Raw genomic sequence first — 11,645 nt, 5'->3', positions numbered from 1 at the left:
TAGGTCTATACTATAGGCATATTTAAATCTGAATAACTCCACTGACACATATATCCTGCAGCTTTTGGCAATGATAGCAACAACGCAATATAAAAAAAAAAAAGCCGAACATTAACCAGCATCATCTTGAACTCAGATCTAGGTCATTTAACTAGGTTAACTTTTGTTCAAAAATCGTTACAAATTAACAAAGAGACGAGCATATGAGATTTAAAACTAGGCCAGTTGAAATGCGGAAATAACGTCAAATAAATTACCTGGAAGGCCTATTATAGAATCTAGATTGTAAACGCCCATAAACTGTTCGGGCCTAAAAAAAAAGGTAGAGAAAAAGCATTAAGTAACAAAATATCAACAGAAATATAGGTCTTTGTTTAATCTATTGGGTCTGGGAAATCTGTACTGATATCTCGAATCTGCTCTAATTTCTAATAAGACGTCAAGTAAAGGCCACGCAGGTACTTGAAAAATAAAGCAGTCACTAGGCAACATGCCAAACATTTTCTGCGTATTTTCAATGTGGTGATATTATCGAGATCTAGATCTACTCTAAATTAAAATTAGTTTAGAATAACTATATATCTTTTCGATTGTTTTTACAAATATTCAATTTATTAAAATGTTTTAAGCTTTCCTAACTAACATAGGCTGCAATGTCGCTGCATGCAAATCTTAAATTTGTCTTTGTTCTCAATCAGCTGAGAACTATAAACATTGATCACGTGACAAGTGCTAAATTTATGCATGAAACATATCCGACCAATGGAAATCACCGAGTGTCTATTTTCATATGTTGATAAACATTACGCAGTTGAGGTACCATAACCACGTTACGATCGTAACGATGTATTCATAATCTGAGTGACTTAATCAAGGCACTCTTCAAAACGAACAAAGGAAATAGAGATCTAGATCATACATCTGCTAGTGCTAGCTCTAGAATTAAGCATGCCATTTATTGGGAGAGATTGGAGATCACCTGGCGATCAGTGGGTTCGAACTTCAGAAGGATGGGAAAGAATGAGATTATGGCGAGTAAAAATCTTTGAAAACCTAAATCAGAATGCAGTGGCAAGGTAATTTAAGCGTATGAAATTATAGTAGATTCTATTATGTTTATTTACAATTCAGGTCTTAGATCTAGATTCTATATCTAGATTTGAATAGTAACATAATAGTTATTTTAAAATCTAGATCTAAACTAAGAGTATAGCCTCTAGACTATATATATAGGCTGCTATATATGGCTATGGCTATAGGGCAGTAATATAGTATAGGCTTATATAGGCTATAAGAGACAGTATATTGAGTAACCTTGGTTAGGCCAATAATAGAATATGCATCCTCCGTTTGGGACCCCTCAACTTAAAACATTAAGAAACTGGAACAGACACAAAATAGAGCAATGAGATTCATAACAAACGAATATTCACATTTGACTAGAGTAACACCTTTAGTAAAATCACTAAATTTAGAAAGCCTTCAGGACAGAAGGCTCAAAAGTAAAGTAGCAATCATACATAAAACACTGAACCATAATCTTCAAATACAAAAACAAAATTTAATAAAATACTCTGAAAGACACAAAGATAAAGGCACATTCCTCATTCCATATGCTAGGACAAATTGTACAAATTCTCCTTCTTCCCTAGTGCTATTAGAGCATGGAATGGCTTGCCTGAGCTAGCCAGGAAAACCAGTGACTTGGCAGAATTTAAGTCATTGGTTAATATGCATGACTGAATGCATGACGCATAGGACGTAATCATCTTCTTTTTTGAAGTAACATCTGTATTATATAAGATAAGATAAGATAGCCTATATAAGTATAAGTATATCTATACATTAAAATTAGATCTATATAGACTCTAATATAAGTAAATAAGGCTTGTCTTCGAGTCAGAAGATTAATGAGAAATACAGTATTTCCTGTGGCTGTGACCTACATATTTGGCCACACTCAGGGCAGGCGGTTGATTAAGATTTTCTTTTCGCCGTCTGCGTCTGTACTCAGCAGCGGATTTTCTTATTATAATTGTACAATAATTATGTAAACTAAGTTAAACTTAAAGTTGAATAACACTTTTTGTCCTGTTTAATAAAAACTAACCTCATGCCACAAATGCTCATTAACCTCTTTGGGTATAAATTGTCATATTGACATTCATATGTTTTTTTCCCAAAAGAAACTAATATTTTGGAAATTTATTAATTTTCTTCTTTCTTTTTTTTTTTTAAGGACTACCCGTCTTGCATTAGAAGATTTGAACCCCTCAAGAGAGCAAACCGAATACACCGGTAAAAGACAACCATATATAATTTTTAACAGTGGTTCCACTAAAGAGGTAGTATTTGCAGAGTATTTGTTACATTTAATGTCATTGTTTCTATTAATTTTTTAATTCATGTCTTAATTAAAAATATCAGAGGCAGCCTTAGGAGGTGGGGCATCCACTTGAATGGTCCCTTGATATTTTTATTATTCTTTTCAAATTAATATATAATCTAGTTTGTTAATTTTTCATCCAAAATTTTACTGACTCATTTGTTACTTTGAAAAAAAGGCCACAAAATCAATATTAGAGGTCTGGGGACAAACTCTTACAAGCAAAATATTACCTGCACAACAAATACTATACAATACATAATGTGGTCAAAGGCCAATAGTATAGTACCTATGTAATGTAGCATGTTTTGTATCAGCATTAGAGGCAGGGGAACCAGTTTACGTATTGTAATGTGATATATATATAGTCTAGGCTATGGTTTGTGGGTCGATGCATTACACTAGCCCTGTGTATATGAAACTTGACCTGGGCCTTGCATACTGCTATAGTTGCCTCTAGTTATTTAACTATTTGTCTTACATTCTCATTTACTAACAATTTAATCTACCACTTTAATCCTTCCTTGTAAAATGATGAATCTTTTATTCTCTTTGTTATGCTTTAACATAGTTTTTCTGTCAAATTTATATGATTTTTCTTTTCAGAAAATGGAACTTACCTCTTTGAGTGAAGCTTTGATAAGGTTGGATATGTCTGGAGCAACAAGAGATATGAGTCGTGCAAATTATGTGGCAAAGGTATGTTTCAAATAAGTAAAATGTATTTATTTTAGTGCTATTTCATAGAGTTTTTTTCTAATAATATATTAATTTTTCTTTTTTTTTTTTTTACTTACAAAAGAAATGAAATTTTTCATTTTAGTACTACATCAAAAAGGACCTTGATGTTAATATTCAAAATTAAGTCAATATAATTTTAATTCTATTAAAAAAAAATGAAACAGGTTTGTTTTTAGAGTGATCACATTAATGAATGCCCAGTATTAAGATTGAATTATTAAAGGGACAGAATTTTTAGTTCATGGTGAGCTTATATTTCTAATACTATCAAACTTAAGATAAATTGTGGGATATCATTGTGCCAACCTTATAAAACACTCTCATTCTTACTTCATTTTAGTAGGTTCACTTTACAACATATATTAAATCAGTTGGTTCTGTTTTTTGTTTGGTTTCTTAACAAGGTTCACTGATGACACTGCTGTTCTTGCCCCGCTTTCAGAGAGTTCAAACATAAATAATTAAGAGAAATAAAATTTAACAAACTGATGTAAATTTTACATACATTGTCTGAACTGTGATATGAATATATATTTTGTGCGCTATTGTATAAATTATTTATTTTATAATGTATTTTTATGTGTAATGGATAATTGTAGAAAAAAAAATACTCATGGATAATAAAGATTATTATATAGATAACTACTGGTCTTAAATGAAAATTCACTTTTATTAATTATCAAAATTATAGTTTTAAACTTTCATTCTGAATTTGTGATGGAACAACAATGAAACAATGTTTCCTAACAGATAGTAGCAAGTCTAATAGTTTTACTTAAGAAAACCAGCTAAAGAAGAAAAGAGCAAAAAAAAAAAATATTTTTTACAATTCTATTTAAGAGTTTATGCAATTAACTTAAACTGTGTACTTCAGTATTTTAAAATGGGTAAAACACTTTTTTTCCAGCTGATGACACTTATCATGGGGAAAACGTTTCCTGTACTCAGTGGCACATCTCAGAAACATGTCATCAATATATTAGATGCAATGGTCAGTGAAGGTAAGTAATTGATTATATTTTAAATTACAAAACGAAAATTGGAAAAGGTTCAGTGATACTTTTAATTGTTTTTGTTGTGTTTTTTGTTAAATAGACACATTTTGCTGAAATATTTGAAGTATTCAAACTTATTATGAGCATATTATTTTTATTACTATTATCTCTCTATAGTTTCAACACCTAGACAAATAACTCAATACAAAGTAATAGTAATACTTTTACTGTGAATAATTTGTTGTAATTTTTTTTCAGCTATTAAGTCTGAACTTAATATTGGAATTATGAAAGATCTTCTGGATTGTGCCGTGGATGCTTTAAATGAAGGAAAACATTTTCATATTGGCAGTCAGTGTCTGTGGTCCAAGCATTTAGAAACTGTCAACAAGCTTACCAACAAACTCTCAGAATACCAAATGAAAGAGGTTCGAAATTCTTTTATGTATATATATGACTAGGATGTCTGGCTTGTCACAGCGACTTGAGCCTACATTTTGTTTCTTAACTGCACTCTATAAATTAAATTATTATTATTATTATTATTACTTGTATTGGGCTTAATCCTCATAATATCATCCAGGTGCAAACTTCTTGTAGCTGTTTTGTTTGTGTATAATTTAATACCTAAACAAAATGATGTTATTTTGTAAAATGTTTTTGTAAAATGTTTTGTAGAATGTTTTACATGTTTCGGATGTTCCTTCAGAGTTGAAGATAATTACTTCATAGTCCAAACCTCCCGCAGGACGGCGGGGGATGGGAGCGGGCAGGGTTTGAACCCTGGACCATCGATAAATCTGAACGACAGTCCAGCCCGCAAACCGCACGACCAGGCAGTTCCAAATGAAATGTGTATTCATGTGTCATGCATCTTTCTTTAGTTTAAATAATCATAATTTAATTTAATTTTACATTTTTTTGGATTAGGCAATAATTTAGTTTTACTTGATCCATATTCAAATTTGAATTTATAATCATAAAAGAAATGCAATTTTTTTTTGTCTCTTGAAGAAAAATAAAGTGCCTTTGGGTCCCACAGTTTGAGAAATTATGGTCTATAAAATATAACTTCTTGGTGTTCTTTATATAACATTTTAAGAATTTTTAAAAATGTAATATAAATCTTCTGATTGTTTATTCATTAATTTAGATATTGTTCACACATTCTCTATTTCTTTCTTAAATTATAACATTATATCTCAATATCAAACTCTTAAAAACTTTTATTTTAACTGCTGGCTAATGCTTCTTTTCTTAATATAAATAATGAATTTATCTCATTCTGACCATTGTTTGTAAGTTACTTGATTATGTAATTATGGAGGAATTATTGACTTGTTCTTTTTTAGAGAAACAAAGATGGGAGATTGATGTTACATGACCTACCTACAGATTGCCTGAGAGTAATATTTGCACAGATTTCAGATCATAAAGATGTGATGAGGGCTGGTCAAACCAGTACAACTTTAAATAAGGTTTGAGACACACACTAAAATAATCTTTAAAAAAAAAACAAAAAAAAAAACTATGTATTTATTTAATTAAAATAACATTAACACAGGCTGGCATTAGGTCACTTAATCTGAACTAATATGAGCTTAGTTACATTTAAAATTATTTGGAAGATAATTAAACGAAATTCCGGAAATAGTTAATCAAGACATTATGAATGAATGAATCATAAACCTTTCTATGAATGTCTTAATTAGTTTAATAATATTTATATAACATCTGCAGGTGACAGAGGAAAGATCTTTGTGGAGGGAAATGTGTTTATATCATTTTAATAACAGACAGATCCTCACATTTCTGCCAAAGCAAACTGATGTAGATATAGATTGGAAAAATATTTACAGAAGGTGTTACAAGTAAGATTTATTTTGCACTTATACGTTCACAGCTTTATACTAGAACAGACACAAAATAGAGCAGTGAGATTCATAACAAACGAATATTCACATTTGACTAGAGTAACACCCTTTAGTAAAATCACTAAATTTACAAAGCCTTCAGGACAGAAGGCTCAAAAGTAAAGTAGCAATCATACATAAAACACTGAACCATAATCTTCAAATACAAAAACAAAATTTAATAAAATACTCTGAAAAACACAAAGATAAAGACACATTCCTCATATGCTAGGACAAATTGGTACAAATACTACTTCTTCCCTAGTGCTATTAGAGCATGGAATGGGTTGCCTGAGCCAGCCAGGAAAACCAGTGACTTGGCAGAATTTAAGTCATTGGTTTAATATGCATGACTGAATGCATGACGCATAGGACGTAATCATCTTCTTTTTTGAAGTAACGTCTCTATTATATAAGATAAGATAAGATACACATTTTTTTGATGCTCATCGGCAGAGGGGATGCTAAGATGTAAAATACTTTTCTTTGAATTTAAATATATTGTAGACTTAATTATGGTGAAGATTTTTGTTCAAATCTGTATTATTTTGCATATAAACTAGTTAAACTCTTTCTTAATAGTGTGGTCAAGAATAAAACTCTTCATCTGAGAGATTCTTTTTAAAAACTGAGTGGCATTTCACAGTGATGATATTTTAGCATATTCATCTAGATCTTAACTAAAAAAATGACTAAACTCTGGACATAACCCAGAACTAAAGGGCCATTTAAGAATACTATGACTAGGCAGTGATGGAGGAATAATATATCAATAATTACAAAGGATGCTTCCTAAGATCAATTAATTGGTATGCCATAATTGAAATCTTAAGTACTTTTAGCAGTCGCTCTAAGAACAGATTCTTGATTAAAAACATCTACTACCATATTCAAATGTAGATTATGCTGGAGATAAAAGCAAATCAACAGTTTAAAATACAAAAAAAAAAAAAAAAAGAAATATTGTCTTGAACTGCTTTAGTAGTTATGTGCCATTATTAAATTTCTTAAAGCAATATAAACAAATCCTTTTTTTAATAAATGTTGTATTATTGCTATGGTATTATATATCATTAGTAGTTGATATTTAATTGGGAAATTATTACAATCAATTTAGATGTAAACGTGTATAAATGAGAATTTGTATTCATTTTCTCTCAATAATAAAAAAAATAAATTTAAGTGCTTTATATCTGTAGTCATTTTACTTGTTTTTATGTATTTTATCTTAGGCGTTTTGGTAGAAGAGAAACTTTTGCAGATATGCTTGCTATTTGTTCACATTGCTGTGGCATTCACTGGAAGGTAAAGAAATATTATCATTAAGAATGCATTATCATTTTTATTAGTCAGCTATGAGTTTAAGCTGTTAGTTGACATGCAGGCCTGTATATTGCTACACCTTTCTGACTCTCTGCTAGCACTGGACAACATGACACAACTCAAGAACTTGAAAACTTGATCTCAATTTGTGTGTGTAAATACTGTACAATTACTTGCACAAAACAATAATTGTACTATTGCTTCACTGTAGAGAGCCATATTTTATGAACTGAATTGGACTTGTGTCGTGTCATAACTCATGTCTACTTGTATTCTACTGAACTCTTTTTATATAATGTCCGCTACATGCTATTTTCCCTTGGCACAAACTGCAAAAAATTCTACAGCTCAGCAGCAATAAGCTGGCTTGAGGAAGAAGAAGAATATAATGTCCCCTAAATTATCTGAAAAGCAATGCTCTTGGTCCAGTTCCTTCTAGAGGATCACATGTTTATCTCATCCTCAATCTGGAAGTGGAGTGTTCACTCCAGTACTTTCTTGAAGGGTAGTCCCTTGTCACAGTTTAGCAGTCGCAGTATGCTGGTCTATGTCATCTGTGTTGGCCAGTCACACACACCGCTACCCATACCTGCATTGCCAGTTTGTTTATAACATTTTTAAAAAATACATAATATAAATGTTTGACATTTAATTCCTGTGCAAATAATTTTTTTATAATGAATTACATTGTTGTTTTTTTACTTATAAAAAAAATTATTTATTTGATGTTGTTTTCATCATGTATAATTTTTCTTTTCTTTTTTTTTTTCAGTCACTAGGTCATCCTTGTATAAGTGAAAAGTCATTCAGCATAAAGGAACTTACACCAAAAGACTTCCTGTCCTTGTTTAAGCTCTGATCCACATTTTCAAGCTCATGGTTTGTTGGATGATTGCAGGTTGAAGGCTCAGTAATGAACAGCAGTTTGTTATAATTGCATAACAAAAAAAAATGCTTGTCATATCAAATGTTACATATAACTTTTATATAAGCTGATGAACATATTGAATTCATAACTAACAGAATTCTTCTGTACATTTTGATAATGTAATTAAACTCATTATTCACAATGATTATCATTATCATTCTGAATATACTTAAACATGACTGGATGTGCTAAGCGCTGTGGACTGTCACCATGATGGTCCTGGGTTTGAATCCCGCCCACTGACATCCCCAAGCATCTAGCAGGAGGTTAGTGAAAGATATAATAATCTTCAATTCTAAAGGAACATCTGAACCATGTAAAACTAAGAAAAAGATGAAAATCTCTAAACACAAATCTAGACTCAACCTTTGACAGGTAATTAAATGATAAAAAGAAGTGTGTAGTTATATAGATGTTAATACTGTTTATATATTTTTTGTATTTAGCAAAAAATTTGGATTTCAAAATAAATATTGTGTTACTTTGTTGCTATGTTGTTAAAATATTAAAATAGTATATTGTGTGAATTATTTCCTTACCAAATTTGATTTGAATCAAATACAAATGTAAACGTTTTTAAAAACTTGTGCTAATGTGATAATTAAAAACACATGTGTGGAACTTTTACTGCTATTTTTGTTATTTGAATGGTCTTTTCATTGCTAAATTTTTGTTAATGCACCATAAATTCCTCTTTTTTGTCAAAAATTAAGAATAAAACATCAAACTAGTTTTCTTCAAATCCAATTTTATTTTATGTTTTCTAAATAAAATACATAATCTATTACAGACAGGCTGACTTAACCTAAATTCTAATATTTATTGTTTTTAATTCAGTCTGCTTACTTTTTTTTGGAAAGTAGCATTATTAATTACTGTGATAAACTTTTAAAAAAAAAGAGCATATTATATAGATATCAATGGGTGTATCTTTTTTTATCAACATTATCTTACCCATAAAATATTTAAATTTTATAGATTTTTTCATACAAATTATTTTTCAGCTAAACTAAAAATGAACGTAACATGATTTTTAACTTAAATAGCGTAGTTACTTAAAATAAGCGTGATTGTAATTAATTTCCAACAGATAATTTTTTTTTACACATAGACAAACAAATTGTTTTATTGCTGTAATATTTGTTAATATTTCATTTAAATGTGCAGTTCAAAATATAATTCAGTTCTAACTATAAATTTTATTTACACAAGTCAGAATTGTCTATTGCAAAGTATTTGGATTAGCTGACAACAGAACTTATTGTCTCTGTTCTATGGCTGTGCTGGAATGTACAAATAATTTTAACAAAATGAATCTCGTGAAAAAAGTGTTCCCTTTACATTTTTTCCTCTGCAATATATTTTTTACTTACTTTTTTGAGTTCTAAGTGGTACTAACTTGTCATCTTATACACTGATGTTTTCTTATATTTTTCTTTTTTTTTAATGCTAACCATTCTTTGATCTATTTTCATATTTTTGATGTGCTTTCACTTCCGATTCTGTGAACAAATTATTTTTTGACATAATCAGAGATGTGAATGTCATTAAAACATGTTTTTCTATCCAGATTATTGTTATAACAGTATTTTGTTGTTGTTTTTTGTGATATGTCTATACTTTGATTAAGAATATGTTGGTGAAATGCTGAAGTGCTTGGTTGCCTATCCATGGGTCTTAAATTTGATTTAAAGTTCAGAACTTTAAGACATCAAGTCAACCTAGCTCCAAGGAGTACTGTGCACATTTTAGGAGAGTGTGTTGGTTGTTATGCTGGTCTTGTTACATGTTCTTTTGTTGATCACAGAAACAGTTCTGTCTCATGATATACAGTCAAAACTGATACTAATTATTTTTTTTTAAATCCTTAGTATCTCTAATGTAATGAATGTGTCTTTTTTTCTTTCCCTTTTTTAAATATTCTTTTACATCAAATGTTTTTGATGAATATAAGCATGTATCAAATTTCAGATGTTTTACTTAACTGTATTATTATTTTAAAATTGTTATTAATCAAAATTATTAGTTTGAAATGTCTTATTGTTTGAGGATATGAACTGCTTATAATAATACTTATAGTCTTAGCCTATATATTTTTTTTATAAAGGTCATTTACTATCCAATATTTTTTTTTTAAAGCTTTATGTCTTGCATAGATTTTGAACAACTTAAGTATTTCAATACAATTTATATGAAAAAATGACATGATAAAAGATCTTATTTCAAACAAATTTTGATGGTCCATTGAAGCCTGATATTTAGAGTTTATACTGTATAAACAAAAATGTTTAATGAGCAGGCCCTCTTTACTTGTCTCAGATTTGTTCTGTTTGTACTATCAAATATAATTTATGTAATCTATTTACTTTCTTATTTGAATTCATGAAAAAAAATGTTCAAAATAGTTTTTCTGTGATAAATATAATGTGTGGCATGTTCTATACAGAAAAACTAAACCTTAAAGTTATCTTCACTGTCTAAACATTTGTTTGTGATAAACGATAAACTGTTGATGATTGTAAATTGTTGAGACATGTGACTTGGCTTGTTAATGATACAGGACTGCATTCCAGTTTTATTGATGAGCTTTTCAAAGCTAAGATCAAGATGTAAATGTGTGATAATTAATGAAGTAAGAGTTAATCTAAACAATGATACCGGTATGCTTGGTGCTGTCTAGAAAAAGTAAAACTTATTTTCTAAGGTGTAATTATTCTTTGAAGTCTTAGTTGATTCACATATTTTTAACAATAGTTTTATACAACAGAACATTGGCTTAACTCAGTGTACCACTATTTTTTTCTAACCTTCTTTACATAGGATTGTATTATTTAACATAATATAGGCATGGATTTACCTGAAATATTTTTTATTTACTGCTGAATAATATCTGGCGGGGGTTGAATTATAACTTATAAAGAGCAGCAAAGATTTTTACAAAATCTTTTCATTTAATACATAATTAAATGTGAAAATGGTTCTTAAATCTTTTTTTTTTTAAATATTAATACCTAGCAAAATAAAACTCCTTTTAGTGATTCTGATTCTTATGAATTCTTATTTATATTGTGGTGTAACACTAGGTCTCATTACCACAAAGCACAGTTCTAGTCAATTCAGCTCCAGACACTCGGCAGACGTCAACTACTTACATATTTTCTAATACTTCCTTCTTTCATCATGCATTATTAGTTAGCTAGTAATTAGCCACATTCAATGCTTTGACGTTTCAGATTACTGCTGCTGGATGCACAATATGCTTAATTACCTCCAGTATAAAATAATGTATCCAATTTTCCTTTTAAAGTATTTCCCTTTTGATAAGGGAAAACTTTTTCATTTTCACATTTAATTCTTTA

At 29.6% G+C, this 11,645-nt stretch overlaps 1 protein-coding gene across 1 annotated transcript; it reads left to right on the top strand.

Annotated features, from left to right (window-relative positions):
• The first annotated feature begins 649 nt into the window (after positions 1–649).
• Positions 650–10,866, top strand: LOC106057977 (F-box only protein 32-like). The gene is made up of 9 exons (XM_056030507.1): positions 650–1,076; positions 2,240–2,345; positions 2,993–3,085; positions 4,035–4,128; positions 4,381–4,550; positions 5,475–5,600; positions 5,863–5,993; positions 7,268–7,340; positions 8,131–10,866. The coding sequence occupies exons 1-9, from the start codon at positions 949–951 to the stop codon at positions 8,215–8,217; spliced, it is 1,008 nt and encodes a 335-aa protein (XP_055886482.1). The 5' UTR covers positions 650–948; the 3' UTR covers positions 8,218–10,866.
• The last annotated feature ends 779 nt before the right edge of the window (positions 10,867–11,645 follow it).

The sequence above is a fragment of the Biomphalaria glabrata genome, chromosome 5, assembly GCF_947242115.1.
Source record: "Biomphalaria glabrata chromosome 5, xgBioGlab47.1, whole genome shotgun sequence".
In the NCBI taxonomy this organism is placed as follows: Eukaryota; Metazoa; Mollusca; class Gastropoda; family Planorbidae; genus Biomphalaria; species Biomphalaria glabrata.
Note: the sequence above shows the minus strand (reverse complement) of the source record. Positions and strands in the feature narration are given on the sequence as shown.